The following is an 18,788-nucleotide window of genomic DNA, read 5'->3' as shown; positions in this document are numbered from 1 at the left end:
GCACTTTTGCATTGTGTGGATGTCTAAATTCATGTTAACCTGACGTTCCCTTTCAATTGTAAAGTTTGATTTCACAGTCTCTGTGCTTGGCAGAACTTTATTTTTGGACTTGGTATGCCTGAAAGAGCTTGGCGTAAGCTGTTCATTCAGCGTCTGTTACTCATATTCACTTGGTTCATCCTAAAGCTTGAAACGCCGTGGATGTCCTCTTAATCGCTTGCTGCTAATTCTGAGCATTTGCATCTCAGCTGGTTTGTCTGCTGGCATTTAAAAGGGGTCAGCCTCTTTCTAAGGTGGCTTCTGAAGACTGTGAAAGACCTGGCAAGCTGCCTATTTGGAAGGATTCATTGTCCCTTTTTTTTTTTTGTGGATGGAAAAGCAGAGGTGTAGGAGAAGCACTGAATAACCAGGCACAGCGAGAAGTAAAACTTTCATCTCCTGGTACCTGCTCCCTCCATCTGACCTTTGTAGACCTTCTCCATTGCTGTTTATCTGAAGGTTTCTCAAGCCTTTGAAAACAATTACAGCAATAAGAGAAATGATTTGTTAGTTTATAGAGTGCATATGAGGGAATGCAGTCCATTAGCCTGTTCTTTGTCCAAGAGGTGATCTTTATATTTACCCTTGAATGTAAAGCCGTTAACAAAAACTTTCTCTGCCTTATGTCCTCTGGGCTCTGCCTCTTAATTCCTCATGTGCTTGTAGGAACGCAGAAGCAAGTTTTCTTTCGAAATGTGACTATTTAACATGGAGAATGGGATGAATTGGAAACCGCTTTGGCTGCTGTCCATGCGATGCTGCTGTTAAGTCTTGGAGGAAGTTTGTTGCTCTAAGGGCAGCAGCAACAGCCGAGAGGCAAAGAAATGGGGCTAAGGAGAGGTGAGTGAGGATAGCCTTGATATCATCTTTCCCCAAACTGTTGGAACATTACTTTTGCACTTGCTTCTGCTCTGATCGTCATGCAGAAGCTCTGACTGCCTTCAGAAAAACATCTTCAAAGCAGAAATCCATGTCAGTAGAGCAAAAGCAGTGGTAGTGCAGTGGTCCCAGATATTGCAGAGGTGCGTGGCCAGATTTTAGCCCAGCCCATCCTAAAATGGGCTAAAAATAACTAAAGGTGACCAGCTAACACTGGCCATATAACAGACCCCATTAGCTGCCTAATACTTTCACATACCTTCAATTTGGATCCAGTCCAGGGTCCTAGAGATTAAAGGCTTGGTGCGTTAAAAGCCCATTCATTATCAAGCTGAGACACGGCCAGTCCTTGGAGGCTTGAGTCTTAATCACCAGCAGTGTAATTTGGCCCATTAGAAACAGTAAATATTCGAACTAGCGTGTGCGTCCCTCTTCGGGGTTCACTTCTGGTTAGAAATTTTGTCTATTAGTTAAAAAAAAAATTTAATCTTGCTTGTATTTGCCTGGAAATAAGAGCATAACATTCCCTCTTTGAACAGAACTTTCTTCTACCTTGATCGCTGTGAACGCCTGAGAGGAATATATGAAATTGTTAGAAACATTTTCTCTTCTTTTTTTTTTTTTCTTCCTCATTCTCATTTATTTTGTATTCCTGTGGCTCACTGCGTACAAATCAATATAATAGCCCTTTGGTTCTGATTTAAAATTTTTAGCTTTGAATGAAGGCATTAACTTATCTCAAAGAAGCTGTTTCGGTCTCGGTAATTTGGAGGCTTGTTGCTAATATTTAGCAGGTGCAATTTGTACTTTAATACTTCGCACTTAGTCGCTTTATCCTCTTTCACTGCTCTTGCTGTGTCTCTCCCTGTGTATTTGTGCGCCTCAGTAATGCGGTGTAGAGGCTCTCACCCAGGAGTTTCACTCATCCAGTAACCTCTGAGCATTTGCCCGGTTCTGGATGGGGCCTTTGGGGGCTTTTCTGGGGTTTTCTCTTCCCATGAGTCATTGGCAGCAGAGATTTCGAAGGAGGGTTTGTGCTCCCTTCTGCAGAAAACAGGCATTGGGGCTTGCTTCTCTTTCTTTGCCCTGTGGCTCTGGACAGCATCCTCAGAAATGGTGTCAGAGCTTTGCACCCAGAGTCCACCATGCAGCCAAGGGCAGGAGCTGTGCTGTCAAGAGGACCTCTACCGTTCCTCTTCAGCTGATTGATTTTTATGCTTACCCTAAAATCACGCTCATTAATTCCTCATTCTTCTAGCTGAAGAAGGGTGATCTCTGTGAAGACCTCATCTCCTACAAGTAAGGCAGCACGTCACAGATGCCTGGGTGTGAAGGTGATAGCTCAGGTTTTAGGTAGATTGATGGGCGTGAACAGAGTCCCTCTACTCCCAAGGCTGTCTATAGGTCTCGAAGGAATAATCCTCAGCCATCAAAGTTAGGGCCCAAGCCTCATGGTTTAGCCCCAGCCAGCAACTAAGCAGTGGGATGGGGAGGAGAATCGGAAGAAAAAGGTAAAACTCATGGGTTGAGGTAAGGACAGTTAATTAGGACAGCAAAGGGGGAGGAAAATAATAACAACAATACTAGTAAAAGAGTATACAAAGCAGGTGATACACAATGCAACATGCTCACCACCCGGAACCCAATGCCCAGCCCGTCCCCGAGCAGCGATCCCTCCTCCCAGCTCCTCCCCTTACATCCTGAGCATGACGTCATATGGTACGGAATGTCCCTTTGGTCAGTTTGGGTCAGCTGTCCTGGCTGTGTCCCCTCCCAGCTTCTTGTGAAAATTAACTCTATCCCAGGCAAAAAACAGGACCCTAAGTTAGGCAGATGGGAGCCAAGGTTGCTCCTTCGTGGCATGCTCAGCTAATTGCCCAGAGAGGTTGCCCAGAGAAGCTGTGGAGGCCCCATCCCCGGAAGTGTTCAAGGCCAGGTTGGATGGGGCTTTGGGCAACCTGGGCTAGTGGAGGGTGTCCCTGCCCATGGCGGGGTGGGTGGAACTAGCTGATCTTTGAGGTCCCTTCCAACCCAAAACCATTCCGTGATTCTGTGATTCTATGATTCTATGAATTTGGGGAAGCAGAGACACAGTAGTTGCATGGAAAGGCGCTTGACAAAAGCAAGCTGTCATCTGAACAGCAGCAACAAAAAATGTGATAACCTTTTGTTTCCTATCCCATCAAATACAGTGCAGTAGAATAATCTCTTCAGTTGAAGGAGAAAAATTATGGACTTTCCTCTGATATATTATCTGTAGATTGCTTGCCTCATTTGTTATGAGCCAATATTTTGCCCACTTGCTGTGGAAGCCTTGCAGAATGTGGACATTCAATTCTGAAGCAGTTTCCATTGGCATTTCTTTAATAAACTCTCATAATTTATAGACTGTGTTTTACATCGTCTCCTCATGCCCCCAGAGTTTGTTCTAGCTGGCTACGGAGAAATGAGATATTGAGTTGTTACTCTTCTTGATTAAGTCAATAAAATCCATTTGTCTTGTTAAGTGAGTAGCTCCATTTGGCATGTTGCGCAATCCCACATTCCACATTTTGGGGTGAAAAACATTATCCAAGGCAATGATTTATTATCTGAAAATCAGAACTGACCAGCCAGGACCTCGAATCAGCCATGCTTGCTCATAGTTGTGCCTGTACTGTATTGCTAACGCAGCACAGTGCAGTCAACACGACAGCTTGAGCTGCAATTTCAAGGTGATGATCTGTAATTATTAGACTATGATTGCTCGGAACACTGAAGAACATTCTGTTATTTTTAGATGACAGAACTTATCTGTTGGGGTTTTTTTTTAAAAAATGCGTAGCATCACTGTGAAAGATAGGAGATGGGAAAAGAAACCTGCTAAATGAAGGAGTGGTTATATTTTGGTTCATATAGTGTCTTTCATAAGAAGCGGCCTGAGTTCTGCTTCTTCATATGAAGTGGTAGCGTTCCTGTATTAGGAAGACCCTGTCTCTTTTCTTCTAATTAAAAGCATTTGAATTTTGGTGAGAGCTTGGTTTGGAAGTGATGGAGATGACTGAGTTGTCCTTGAAGCACTTGGGGATCCCGCTCTGCACTTTACCCAACCATTCCCATGAGGACAGCGGAGAGAGAAATCTATCCAAATTATAAAATCCGATTGTGACTAGATACTCTGTTTCTGAAATCATCGCATCCTTTTATCATATTAGATTATCATTGGGGTTTTTTCTGCATAACTGCTTTAACTTCAATCAAAAAGACACCTGCAGAAGTAGCAACTCTTCCAAACTCAACAGTAGCAACCAGTGAGTCCTTTCAGGTGGATTTTTGGGGTACGAGCTGCTCTTTGCTGCTTTCATTATTTAGATCAGGATCTATACCTTGGGTTTTCTGAATGTCAGCTGGTTATGATAAAAATAAATGTTGCATTCACAGTTTAGTTCCTTCTAAGCTGTCATCCCCAAGGAAGTACAGAGCTGTTCTTCCAGCTCACCCTGTGGAGCAGATCCATGTTGTCTCACACTCCAAACTGGGAAAATACAGGGTAAGGAGTTTTCACAAGAATTTGAGTGGTAGCCGTGCAGGTCAGTCATGTCATGGAAAACCATGCGTTAGGATTTCTGAAGTTTGCAAGCCTTCTTCCATCCTAAAAATTTAATGAGTTAAAAGAACAAAGGCAAAATTCAAGGTAGTGTTGGAAATTGCAGATAATGGGCAATGCTGTATGTCTGAAAGGACTGAAAGAGAGGATCTGATCAGGATTTGGCCCATATACATTCCCTGTCCTGTTCCACAACATTTTGTGGTGGTTTGGGCTGATTTGGAATGAGCATGAAACCTACGCTTCCTCTCTGACAGTCAGCATTTACTTTAAACATGGTGAACAGAAGAAGAGGATGAGTTTAGAGCAACTTGGGGGAAATCAGGGCACTCCTCTCATTTTGGGACCCCCTGTTGAGTGAGCCATCCTACCTGCCTGGCAAGCAGAGATTTTTAAACTCAGACAAAAACGTTCTGAGTTACGAGTTTCCCCGTGATAGAGTGGATTTGGTAAACGAGGAACAGAAAGATCCATAACAAATAAGGAGCACCCGCTATTTTCAAGGTAAATAAACCATCAAAAGAGCAAACCAGATCGAAGCTCGGAACATCTCGCTGCCGCTTCTTCCCATGCTTTCTGCAGGCTTTGTCTTGCAAGTGGCTCTAATTAAGGGGAAAACGGAGGATGTAGAGGACGAATAATGCATGAAACCTGTTCTCCCCATCACAGAATTAATGGCGTAGCCCTTCGACAGGGCGCGGGCAGGTTGCACAGAGCCTGACTCTCTTCTCGCATCCTGATGAAGAGAGGCATCCTCACTTTGTGCCTTTATCATCTGCTGTATCACCTTGCAATTTGCTGTTTCCCTCAGTTCACGGGAGCTTATTATAACCCAGCTTTACAATATAACTGACGCCAGGCTTTTCATTTTTATTTTTATTTTCACCTGCTGTGATTCTCAAATTACACCTTAAAGGGCTACTTGTCAAGGGTGGTGGTTCCAAATTTAATCTAGTTTAATAATAGTGTTTGTCTATTAACTTTCTTCCTGATCGTGCAAAGCTATTAGGCTCCCTCAGGAGAGGAATGGAATAGTATTAAAATCCAGCCTCTCCTAAGATCCCTATCACTGCCAGTTCCTACTCCAGGTCTGTGTTTTGGGCTTGTTTGAAATCAGTAACTCCCAGAGGTTCGCTCGGAGTTATCTGTGTTTTGGGGTCATCATCAACAGCCATTGCCAAATAATTCAAGCAGCAACAGGAGCCTCCAACTTCTAACCTCAAGCGAAGGGAAGACTCTCATCCTGGTTGCACATTCTGTCTCAATGCAATTTGGTAGAAACACTTTTCTTCATTAGCTCAACTTCCCTGTCTTCTCTTGAGCCTTCCTTTCAAGCTGTTCTTCCTAACTAATTGCATTATTCAATGATAGTAATGTTTTCTGTTCCCTCCTGTAAGAACAAGGTGTTCCTGTCCCTGCATGGACCAGACTCCATGCAGCCCCTTCCCACAAGCAAAGCATTGCTTCTGCTGCCCGTCCTGGTCTGTGCCGGGATGGCAAGGAGGAGCTCAGCTGAACCCGTCAGGGCAAGTGCCGGATTCTGCACCTGGGAAGGGGCAACCCTGGCTATACATACAGACTGGGCGATGAGACGCTGGAGACCAGCCATGCTGAAAGCGACTTGGGGGTCTTGGTCGACAGCAAGTTGAACATGAGTCAACAGTGTGCCCAGGCTGCCAGGAAGGCCAACCATATTCTGGGGTGCATCAAGCACAGCGTTGCTAGCCGGTCTAGGGAAGGGATTGTCCCACTCTACGCTGCGCTGGTGTGGCCTCACCTCGAGTACTGCGTGCAGTTTTGGGCACCACAGTACAAAAAGGACATAAAACTATTGGAGAGTGTCCAAAGGAGGGCAACAAAGACGGTGAAGGGTCTAGAGGGGAAGACGTATGAGGAGAGGCTGAAGTCCCTTGGTTTGTTCAGCCTAGAGAAGAGGACACTGAGGGGAGACCTCATCACGGCCTACAGCTTCCTCACGAGGGGGAGCGAAGGGGCAGGCGCTGATCTCCTCCCTCTGGTGACCAGTGATAGCACCTGTGGGAACGGAATGAAGCTGCGACGGGGGAGGTTTAGGTTGGATATTAGGAAAAGGTTCTTCACTGAGAGGGTGGTCGGGCACTGGAACAGGCTCCCCAGGGAGGTGGTCACTGCACCAAGCTTGACCGAGTTCAAGAAGCATCTGGACCACGCTCTCAGTCATATGCTCTGATTCGGCTGGGCCTGTGTGGAGCCAGGAGTTGGACTCAATGATCCTTATGGGTCCCTTCCAACTCAGGGCATTCTGTGATTCTATGATTCTATTATTAGCCAAACTAATTTAAGGCTGCCTTCTCCATCGTTACATCATGATTTTAAGACATGATGTCATACACACATGCTTAATGCTTTTCTGTTGATACGTCCCTCTATGCAAACTTCAAATGAGTTTTATATTAATTACCAGCTTTGGCCTCATTTCTCGTTTCTGGTTCCTGCCTGCGGCCGAGGTTTGACACAGGGGCGTCTTTGCGTCTCTCCTGACTTACACAGCTGAAGATCTTATCCGCGTACAGCTCGATAGATGTACCCATATGGGTACCCTTCTGCTGGCTCTAATGGCTTTTTAATATTCCCTAATTCTGTGTCCACTGGAGGCTCGGTGGTAGCTCTGCAAGGGGAACAGCGTTCAGGTGGAGCAGCAGAAAAGAGGATGTGGAGGGATTGGAGACATTTGTATTTATTAGTCTGTAACAGCAGATTCCTTCAAGTCTTGGGGAGACACGCTAAGGGAACAGTGCCCCGACTTTACTCAATAGTTTTTATCCAGTTTTGATCGCTGCCAAAGCCATCGCGCAGGTTTGCCAGGAGCAGCAAGGATCTACCTCCTCTTGAGTTACCGCTAGATCTGTTCTGTGCACCGCATGGTGGTGCAACGCTCGCAGAAAAACAGCCCGGGGAGACCTGCTCTCGGCTGCATCACGGCAGTAAAAAGCAGAATTTTGGCTCTTCCAGGTGATTATTTGACATGAAGCAGCACTGACAGTTCAAAACGGGAAGAGTTTTTGAAGACAAAAGTCCTCGAAAACTTCTTTTAACTTTGGAACATCTCTTTCAGTGCTTTACAGGGTAAACTCCCAAATCCCTTCTGGATTATAGTTGCTTCAGAGCTGTCATATTTTGGGTTGGCGTTGTTTTGCACTGCGTTTGCAATTGCTGATTCACAGAGCAATAAACCCCCAGGACTTCGATTTTAATCTCCGAAAACAAAGTAGCATATGAGAAATGGATTTCACCTTGCAATGATTAGCTCTCAGCAAGCGCGTGCTGTCTTTCCGGAGACGTTTAGAGTCAAACGGCATCTGTAGAGACAATTCATCTTTCTTACAATTGAAACTGCAGTGCTGAAATTCCATTGTAAATCAAGAAAAAAGTTAGTCTTTTTGCTTTAGTCGGAAATTTGACATCAGATTGCATTTTTAGAGCTGTATTGGAATAGCCTCCAGTTCTGTCTACTTATTGCACAGTCACCGTCGTATTTAGGCAGTTTAACCAGTGGTAGGTGGCAGAGCAACATCTGTTAAATTGAGATAATTCCGTGCTTTCTCTCATTAGGGAAACTACAAAAGCCAGAGGTGAAGAAAGCACATTAGATTATCCAGCTGGCGCAATATTGCTGTTTGTTACGTGCCTTATGGTAACGAATCGGTCCTTCAGCCTCAGCCAGGCACCCAGCAGTGCATCGATGGAATAAAAGAGGGCATAATGTAACTAAACAGGGCAAACGAGGGGCGAGAGGAGAGAAGGATGATTACTCCCATTTTACAGATGGGGAATGAAGATCCTGGAATATTAAGGGATTGATCCTGTAGTGCTCTGCACTCCTCTGGCCTTGATCTAGCAAATAGAATGAGCATCTGCTGATCTTTAATTCAGGAGTAGCCCTGGTGCTTTATGGATGGAAGCAGGAGCTGAACCAAAGTTTCCCAACTCCCTGTTCTGTGCTTTAAGTACAATTCCATCCGCTGACTCAAGAAATAGTTTTTCTCCCATGTACTCTGCTGTTTTGTATAGCTTTGGTAATGTGTTTGGAGGCAGCAATCAAATATATTTTGGGGGGGAAAAAAAAGGATGCTTATTTCAAAAGGGAGAAAGCACTATTGTTCAAGCTGCATTTAAGTAGTTATGTGTTCTTATTGCTAGTCTGCCTTTTAAGAAGGCTCTTCTATTCGCCTTTTATTGATAATAAACCCAGTGCAGTAAGCAGAGGTGATAGCTGCTGGACTGTTTAACGCATGTGGGGATTCTGGAGTCAAAGAGAAAGGGGGAAATCTATGACCTATAAAAATGTTGCTGGCTTTTTATTTCAAGATCAATGTAAGCTCCCTCAGCACAGCACAATGCAAAATGGCGCATAATATCACAGTCCTAAATTGTCCCAAATTATTGCATTTTTAAGCCAAGCTAGCTTTGTTTAAATAATGGCTTTGCCACGGAGACTGTCTCATTGATTGGATTACATCTGTGTGTCATAGCAAGAAAAATGAATTTCTGTCAGGCTGAATTACAGGTTTACATATATTATTTAAGCATTGCTCTTTGCCTCTCCCTCTGTCAATCATCATCTATCTCCTTGCAGATTGCTCTATTTTTAATATTTCCCAGAGTCGAAGGTTACTTTCTTCTCGAGCAGCAGCTTTAAACCAAATGTTATTTTAGCAATGATGTTAATAGTGATTAATAATTAGTTTATGAATGCATGTGTTACCATTCTCCCCCTCTACTCTACTCTTGTGAGAATACCTGCAGTGCTGCGTCCAGCTCTGGGGTCCCCAGGACAAGAAGGACATGGAGCTGTTGGAGCGAGTCCAGAGGAGGCCACGGAGATGATCCCAGGGCTGGAGCACCTCTCCTGTGGAGACAGGCTGAGAGAGTTGGGGTTGTTCAGCCTGGAGAAGAGAAGGCTCCGGGGAGACCTTAGAGCCCCTTCCAGTCCCTGAAGGGGCTACAGGAAAGCTGGAGAGGGACTGGTGACAAGGGCAGGGAGTGACAGGACAAGGGAGATTGGATTTAAACTGAGAGAGGGAAGGTTTAGACTGGACATATGGAGGAGCTGTTTTATGATGAGGGTGGTGAGACGCTGGCACAGGTTGCCCAGAGAAACTGTGGTTGCCCCAACATTGAAAGGTCAGGTTGGATGGGGCTTTGGGCGACCTGGGCTAGTGGAGGGTGTCCTTGCCCATGGCAGGGGAGTTGGAACTAGATGATCTTCAAAGGTCCCTTCCAATTCAAACCATTCTACAATTCTATGATTTTGTTGCATGAAAGATGTCCAGTGTGCACCGAGGGATCCAAGAGCTTCAGGCAGCCTGCTTTGGTGGGTTATAGGGAACAAGTTGTTTCTTCTCTTTATGTTTACTAATCAACTGGTTTTCTGTCACAAAACCACTGTACTTCTTCAGTCAACTGTGCCCCTTGCTGTAGGATTGCAAAAAAAAAAGGAAAGAGCAGCATGCAAATGCAACTGGAACTGGAAATAGAGAGTTGGAAGTAGCAGAGCTGGAAATCAAGGCTCCTACCACCTGTCCTCCACTGCACCTTAGACTGGTCATTGAGATCTTCTACTGTTTCTCTTTTCCATGGTTTTGGGAGGTCCCCAAATAGCTCGTTCTGAAGTACGCTCAAGAACCACATTTCTTGTTCATCAGCAAAGCAATGCTGAGTGGGAATGAGCCGGAGCAAAAGTCAATACTTATAACTTTTTCATCAAACCCTTAAACGTTACATTAAAAATGTATTGTTTGAGATTCAGGAAGGGGGGCGCAGCAGAGAGGGCAAAGCTTCAGTAAATCTTTAGATAACAGTTTGCAGACCTTACTGCAAGGAGAAGCAATTCATTCCTTTTTGCCCAAAAATCATCAGCCCCAGGTTTGTTCCAACAGGGATACAGTACGTGTGCTCACATGCAAGCGGATTTGGGTATACAAGCACAAGAGATTCGTTCCCTTTGTCTTTATCTTTTGTCTAGTTTCAAAGATTTCTTCCAAATTAATTTCAAGAACCAAGGGGATGTGGGAAGACCTGTCATGCTCTTATTGTGGAATTTGCGTTGTAGGTTTTGGAAAAGGGAGGATGTACAGGACAAGTTGCATTTTTATTCTGTAGCTGTTATTTAACAGTCATTTATTTAATTTAATATCACCTGAGGAAAATAAATTGTGTGGGAGAGTAAGAATTTGGTACCACGCAACTGGGCAAGCACTCTAGTGCACAAACAGGCACATTCACTAGATGTGTTAAATTGCTATATAGCATTTCTGAGGCTTAATTTAGGGCTTGGAAGTCTGGTGTGGAAACTCCGGTCAGTCAACCTCTGCCTGTGCTGCAGTCCTTTTATCATTACCATTATTCCCATTATTTCGTATTTCATAGTGAAGTCCCACAATTGGGGCATATGGAGCATCTTCAAAAATTTTAACAACAAAGTCATAGAATCATAGAATCATTTAGGTTGGAGAAGACCTTCATCGAGTCCCACCACAAACCTAAACCATGTCCCTAAGCACCACATCTACACGGCTTTTGAATACCTCCAGGGATGGTGACTCCACCACTTCCCTGGGCAGCCTGTTCCAGTGCTTGACAACCCTTTCGGTGAAGAAATTTTTCCTAATATCCAATCTGTTTCACTTCCTTTAAGACCATTTATAAAAAAAGTAAGTCCAAATCTAGCTGCATTGGCCGTAGGATTGTGGAGTTCTGAAAACCAGACCAAGACAGCAAAACAAAACCACCATAAAGATGAAGATGGTCTTTGCATTCCTGATACCTAAACCTTCCTTCCAGGGACAGAAGCCCAAGACCAGCATACGATGGCAGCTACTTCTCTTGCCGCAAGCGATTTGCTAGGGAGAGTTAAAGACAGAATGTTTCTGTAAGGAGCCCTCAAGGATAACATAAACAATCCTTCAACGTTAGACTGAGCAAGGGAATATCTGTAGCTCTCTTGACTAAAAACCCATCCCACAATGGTATTTTTGTCGGAAAAGCAGTATGGAGAAATAAAAACATTTTTCTAGCCTGCCGTGCTTCAGCAAAACGTCTCTCTCCATCCCATGCACCACTGGCTGCTTCTCTTAAGGACGCCAGTGGGGGAGAACTGGGTCTACTCATCACTTGGGATGGAAGATGGCTTAAAAATGTATCTGGTATGATGCAAATGGCAAATCATTCCCTCTGAACCAATGCTAATTGGTTATCTCTATTTAGCATTTAGAAATACTTGGATATTAGTGATTCTGTCTTTCCAATTAGAAATGCTGGCAAAATTCACTTTTTTGAACTAAAATGCCCCTTATACTTTCAGCAAGAGCAACATATGAAAACTCTGCCTGAGTTCCAGCATCGACATGCTCTTTACTTTAGCTGTGCCTGTAGTTTCGACGGCGTGCAGTTGTGTTTGCTCAGCTAACACAAATTCTCATCTTTGTGGCGGATTGTGAAACAACCATAGTACTTCATTTTACAGCATATTTGCAGAGGGTGAAATTGTTTGTATTGAGCTTGTGTATAAGTGCTGGGGATTTTTTTGCAGACAGAAAGTCTTAAATTGACTGTCCACTTTCCTTGTCCAGTTTCACTAAAAAAAAAAAAAAAAAAGAAGTTAATACTTGAGTTAAATTTAATTTTAGTTTGGTTTTATGACCAGAAGGAGCAGGTCAATATTTTGTGAAACAGAGGGGAAAATCTTCTTGGAAGAATATTTTTTCATCGTAGAAGTGTGTTTTATTGTGAAGCTATATTGCTTAGAGCTGAATTTAGTGAAAAGTTATAAGCGCTGACAACCCATCCCATCCCATCCCATCCCATCCCATCCCATCCCATCCCATCCCATGCATTTAATATCTCTGATTAATCCTGGATAGCCCATTGCACCTGTTAATTACCCCTACATACATTATTTAAATATCTCACTACACCTGCTGATTTCTCCCCCTGAAAAAAACCAGTTGGGAATAATGTATTAAAAGCATCTTAATACTATTTTGTTTGTTGTCTATATCTCATTAACATTTGTTCATCTGGAAAAGTGAAGTAGTTTATTTGACCCGTACCATCCCCACCGTCTACCTGCCGTCCCGTGCTGTGTCCCCATCCCTGAACGCTGAACTGGGGGAAAAGGCTAATTTATTCTGTAACACAAAACACTGTATTTTCTTGAATAACTCTGCAGGAGGTGTTGATAGTATGTGGAAACTTGATGTTACCACTTATGCTTTGGATGAGAGGATTAGGTGTTGTAGGAATGGTAATTATAAATGAGGATCTTTGCTTCGTTAATAGGCACTCAGAGTCTCGGGTGATACGTGGTGGTGGTTGGGACCTAAGACGACCTAAAGTGGTTGGATTCATTGTCCTTTTCTGACCTGGTTTAGCAACCCAACAGTGAGCACATAGCTGTTTGGGCCAGGCCAGATGTTGTTTCTCATTATTCTGGGGGGGGTTTATATTAAAAAAAAAAAGAATAGAAAAACAGTAGAATAAGTCTGGGAAGGTATTACATTCGGTGGCATTTAACTGGTGGCCACCATGGGAGTTTTTCACTGCTGTTTCCATACCCAGACTGTTCTCTGTCATTAATGTTCCGATGGACAAGTCTTGTTGCTTAAAACGAGTAGGCTCAGTTAAAATCAGCCCTTAATTATTAAAAATTACGCGCTTTTTTTTTCCTTCAGTGATGTAACAGCGTTTTGGACTGCTTTTGCCCCATGGCAGAAGAAAGAGAATTCTGTTATTTGAAAGAGAAAAAACTAATGTGGAAGTGGAGTAAATTTCTGTTTTCATGAAGAGTGGCTGCAGTGCAGATGCATGTATGTAATAGAGGAACCTGGATATATGAGTGTGTGTATTTTTGGTAGTTTAGGATCGTTATTTTAAAGTAAAGGCAGTCAGACCCTGAGGTGGCTCCCCGTCTTGCTGTATTGAGGGTATTCCCTCCTTCCACCGAGGAGGTTTTGCATTCATTCACTAAATGTGACTCTAAGAGGCTGGAATGAGATATTGAAATGCAGTTCCATCTGATCTTGGAAACTGCCAAAGTTAACAACTTTTGAAATGTAAAAATAAGAAAGGGCTATTTTGCAAACCCCATAATCGATGTTCTGTCAGAGTTCACATTTTATTTCATTTCTCAGAATTCAATATATGGATTTTTATCCAAAGCATTTACCAGGTGCTGGTGACTCTCTCCCTTTGGTTGATTGAAGATGAGCGTGTGGGGAGGGAGGTGGAAGAAGGACAGTATTTTTATTTATTCACTTTTTTATTAGGTGAACTGTGGTTCCAGGACAAGTCCCATCAGCTGCTCAGACAGTCCTTGAAACCCTTTCCCAATTCTCCATCCATCCTTACAGGTCACTTGCAGGTTTCCAGAGAAAGAAGAGACTGAACCAACTTGCATCTTCTGTGGTCGTTATTGTGTTAGGTGAGAGGAGGGCATTTTATTGATTGAATCTTCCAGTGGGATTAATCAACAACTGGCACCTCTTAAATGAGGTCTTTGGATGGACTTTACTTGGTAATAATTTACTGGCCTTTCTGCCGATGTGTGCAATTGGTACGCTCCATGCACAGTTCTGGCTTTAACTTCTGGCTTTATCCAAGGGTGCAGGTATCTCCAGTTCATTTTGACTGCAGGGGTAAAAAGATGAGACACTAAGTTAATGAAGGGCGATTTTTTTTTTTCCCTCTCTCTTTTTTCATTGGTCATACCCCAGAACTGATTAGCAGAATCCTAACCCAGAATGAAAGCATGAAAGTCTTCCTTGAAGCACACTGGGAACTCTCTTTAATTGGCTCGAAGTCATTCTTGAGTGGTGGGAACCTTACCTATATCTCATTTCTTTAACATTGCCAAGATCGTTCCTTGGCCTGCACCAGTCTTTGGGGTGTGCTTAGTACATCCATCCACCAGCGGTCTGCTCAGCGGCAATGTGCAGTTTCTGTCCCATGGAAATGAAATTGTTGAATCTCCATTGTTTTTCATCATTCTCTGACCAGAGTCGCATTGATGAATGTTTTCATTTCGCTGGTTGTTGATGTCATGCTTAGGCTGCCAGAGAAGAAGAGAGAAATAAGAGAACCTTCAGATATGAACTCAGTTTATTTGGGGATGTCAATGAATTTTTCGTAATAGTATTTTATATGGCTGCAATCAAAATTAATTGTAGAGAACCATTGTTTTGCTTGTAACAGTACTTTATAAATTAATAGAATTCACATTAACTGAAGGGCTTAGAAAATATGAAAATCTCATCTTTTTCTTTGACCTGCTGTCAAGACTATTTTTGAATAATGTGTAGTCAAGGAGCCACATGGTTTAGAAGCCAAAGTAGCTCTATTGGTGGTCTGAGTTCGAAACATAACATTAGTTTTAAATGCTAAGAATTCATGTATGGTTTATTTGCTTTAAAAAAATCATTACTATCAGGAATGGAAGAGTGATGAAGAGAGCGGTATCTGCTAACTCAGTAGTTCTTCTCCACTACTTATGCTTATCATATCTGAAAAAAACGAAGAAATCAATTCCTGCAATCCCTAGCCACGTCAAAACAGCGCTTATCAATGTAAGCCTAATGGAAGTTGCCTTGTCTGTTTGAAAGCATATGAATCTCGGGGGTCAGGATATAATTTCTTTTTTCTGTTGTACTTGCAGATGCTGCTATGGAATAAAGAGGTTTTTTCCACTGAATGAGGGTGATAAAAATTACTCACTAAGTTGTTCCAATAGCAGCAGCTTTTTAAAAATTACTTGGTGGTAAGGGCAGAACCCAACTAGAGGGACATTCAACATCTGAAAACAAGAATGAGTTTCATTTTGGTTTAGTGGTTGAGGTGAAATCGAGCAGGTCAAAGAACTAGGTAGATCCAGGGGGTGGAAAAAAGCAACAAAACAAACAAACAAAAGCCCCTCTCTAAAAATTCATTTGGACACAACATATTTTGGATGGATCTGGATTAATATGGGAATCCATAGTGCCAAGGCGGCCAGCGAAGAAATTAAACAGCACAACGAATAGGAACATGTTACAATGCATGTGATGTATTGCACGTAGAGGAGAACTGCTGAGTTCAGAGCTGTGGTTTTGCAAGATAACTGGTTGGGGATTTTGTTTGTGTTTTAAGTTGGTTGGCTGGCTTCTAAGGACTCTGTGGAGCAAGGCATTGTGGTGGTTGCAACCTTTCAAGGGCGACTTTGCTAGGTGTGGAAGTGGGAGATGGCCAGTCCCCCCATCTGAAGGTCATTGAAGCTCGTAGGTCATCTAGACTTGGGCTTTGGGTCAAGCCCTGGCAGTATGGAATTAAATACAACCGTGTTGGCAATGTAGGAAATAAAACACTTTCTCCTGACAAGGACATTGCTCCCAAGCACAGAGAGCAAGTCTGTGGCAGACTGTGGGAGACACAAATGTGTGTGTTTTCCAGGCTTTATTTTTCCTTCTTTCTTTCTTTCTTTCTTTCTTTCTTTCTTTCTAATCCCAAATGTTCAGCAGGAGATTGGGTCACCTAATTGCATTTTGTTTTCCACTGACTGCTGTTCTTATCACAGCAGCGCAAGACTCTGCAAGTTCAGTCAATACTTGTGTATTCACGGGAGGCAATCAATAAAAAAAATTAAAAAGGAGTCATGGTAATTAGGCTAAAGCTGCTGCTTATGAGTTTTCAATAATTACTTTTGCTTCCTCCTTTTCTAGCGTCTCAAGAAAATGGTGTCTGATTGAAGGAGGGGATCCCGCTTGACTGAGGACATGTCAAAATTCAACAAAGCCAAGCAGGAAGTCAAATTAGTGCTTTTTGTTTCAGCACATGAAGGGGGCTTCACAGGGAGACAGGGAAAGAATAGTCTTGATTTTCAGATGGTGCCAGCTAGCAGCTGTGCCGTTCTCTCTTACCTGTTTGTCCTTGTTTTCATGCCCTGTAACATTTGCTCCCCTGGCAGTAACCCAGGGGCTTGCATTGCCCGGAAGAGCTCTGGGGAGATGTCCCATCTGGAAGAAGACAAAAAGTTTTGAGGAATGTGTTGCTCTCTTCTGCTTGGCTTTGTCACAGCCGTATATTTCTGAGGACACTTCCTACGGTCATACTCTGATATCCAGAAGTGAAGGGGGGGACTTACGGCTTGTCCAGAACAGGGTTTCTGGTGATAGCACTGCTGGTTGGGCTGTGGGTGGAAGGAAATAAATGCATAAACCCGTGTGCTTCAGCACGGAATAATCAGCCATCCCTTCATTAAAATCATGCCACGGCTTTTTCTGTTGTTGGCTGATAACTCCCTTTGCTCAAGCAGGCTTGAATCCATCGTGATGGAGAAGGGCCTGAGATCTCTGTCGCTGCATCAGCAGAGGTTGTCTGAGATGGCAGAGAGCAGGGCTGGGGTCAGACCACAGCGAGGATGCCCTGTGTAAGGGGGAAAAACCGCAAGTGCAACCTTTCGCACCCAGATCCTGCATCACATGAGAGCGAGCACTGAACATATAAGGAGGAAGACTCTGGATGGCTTGAAGACCATGCCATGGTCATGTTGAACTGATTATTAAAGGGGGGAAAACGTCCCCCAAGCCCTGCTGTGGCTGTATTTAGACCTGATGATTACTTACAGTAAAAATAGCACAAACTGAACATGTGTCATGTGTACGTACCGATGTGTGCACCCAAGGGAAAGCCCTTTTGTGCGAATAAAAGATGTCTCAGAGCGTCACACTGATCTCTCCTGAAAAAGATCTGTTTCATCTTCGGTGAAGCGTTGGAGAGGCTTTGTACCCGCACTGGCTTCACTGCGCAACAGGTAGTCAATGTTTTAACGTGGTGTGAAACCTGGGATCCTCCTGTCTGCCGGGCGTTTTCTCCGTCCTCTGTCTAGAGACCACATCGTTGCTTCTGGCTTCAGTGCGTGAAAGGCCCTTAGAGCTCCTTCCCTGGTGAGACTGCTAAGGCTTTCTACCTTAAACACACACCTTTGTAGTCACGGAGAGAAAAAAAACCTGTATTTCATTATCCTGAACTCTCTTCACTTCTACATAAATTGACTTGTTACTCCAGAGTTCAAAAAAGAGTCTCGTGTCCCATGAATCTCATTTTCCAAACAAGCTGCGTTGTAAGAGCAACGTCGTGCTGGAGAGGAGCAGACTGATACCTGAACTAATTTAAAAGGGGTGCTGAGCCCTTTTCATCCTTGCCCCGCATCATCTCAAAGCCATGGAAATGGAGCCTGTGTCTCTTCTATATTATTCCTGCATCCAGAGGGACTGGAATGGGTCCCACATAATTCTGGTTTGGCCCCAAGCAGCACGTTCTTACCCACCAGCGAGCTTACCAGAGCCATTAAAAAAAAGGAGAAAGGAGCAGGATTTAATTTTTTTTTTTTTTTAATAGCTGAATCTATCACACTCTCTTCTACCCCTGTTTCCAAAAGTTCTGTTTTTCCTGTGGGAAGTGTTGGAATTAATTTGAAAGTGTTAGTGAGGAGTACTGGTAGACACAGCTGTAAAAGCACTAGGACCTGCAAAAGCCCCCAGAGAGCTGTCAGAGCTTGGCTCTTTGTGGAGAAATCTAAGTTGTTGGGTTTTGTTGGTTTTTTTTTTCTTTTTCCAAATGTACAGAAGCTTTTTGTCATTTCTCAAGATTCAAGGCAGCTTTTTAAAATCTCAAATTTCCACATTCTGGTGGGCTGTTCTTACCGTGCTGCCATATGGTGGTGACCCAGGCTTCCCTGCTTACTGTCAGTCTCGTTACTCTGCGGATTCATGGGAAAGGAGGTGAAATCACTGAATTGTAATGACTGTATCCAAGGAGTAGCCCCCTTTCACCCTCCTGCTACACTAGCCAAGGCATAGACCATTAACAGACTGAACGCTTCAAAGGTGGCATTCAAGATGTTAGAGCTGCTCAATGTGATTTGTAAGATTTTCACATAATTGCATCCCTCAATTTTCTCCTTTTAATTTACGCTGGAATCTGGAAGCCTTAATAATCAGTCAAGCCTCGATGTGTGTAGATGCTTTTCTAATGAAGGGAAAAAGATGGTCCCCTCTGCCTAACCTTATAGTTTAATATATACATTTTAAGACAAAAGTTGACAAATACTTGGGTATTGGTGGCCTAGATGAGCCATACGAAGAAATATTTTTAGTATTATATTATATTTTAGGTCAGTATATTATTATTATATTATTATACTATTATATTTTTAGGTCAATATTTTTTAGTATTACGACTACTGATCTCAAGATCCTAAAAGTTTCTCCCAATT

General features: G+C 43.3%; 1 protein-coding gene across 3 annotated transcripts in view; it reads left to right on the top strand.

Annotated features, from left to right (window-relative positions):
* The window catches only part of EXOC4 (exocyst complex component 4), a 404,878-nt gene that overhangs the window by 231,703 nt on the left and 154,387 nt on the right, over positions 1-18,788 (top strand). Inside the window, exon 11 of one of the 3 annotated variants that reach the window (XM_054837596.1) lies at positions 16,827-16,959. The exons of 1 other annotated variant lie outside the window; for it this stretch is intronic. In XM_054837596.1, the coding sequence (XP_054693571.1) occupies positions 16,827-16,944 (118 nt within the window). In that variant the 3' untranslated portion in view covers positions 16,945-16,959. Of the gene's footprint in view, positions 1-16,233; positions 16,314-16,826; positions 16,960-18,788 lie in introns of those variants that run through there. One more of the 3 variants, XM_054837605.1, reaches the window with a different exon arrangement.

Source organism: Grus americana, chromosome 1, assembly GCF_028858705.1.
Source record: "Grus americana isolate bGruAme1 chromosome 1, bGruAme1.mat, whole genome shotgun sequence".
NCBI lineage: Eukaryota > Metazoa > Chordata > Aves > Gruiformes > Gruidae > Grus > Grus americana.
This window is presented reverse-complemented; position numbering and strand designations above follow the sequence as displayed.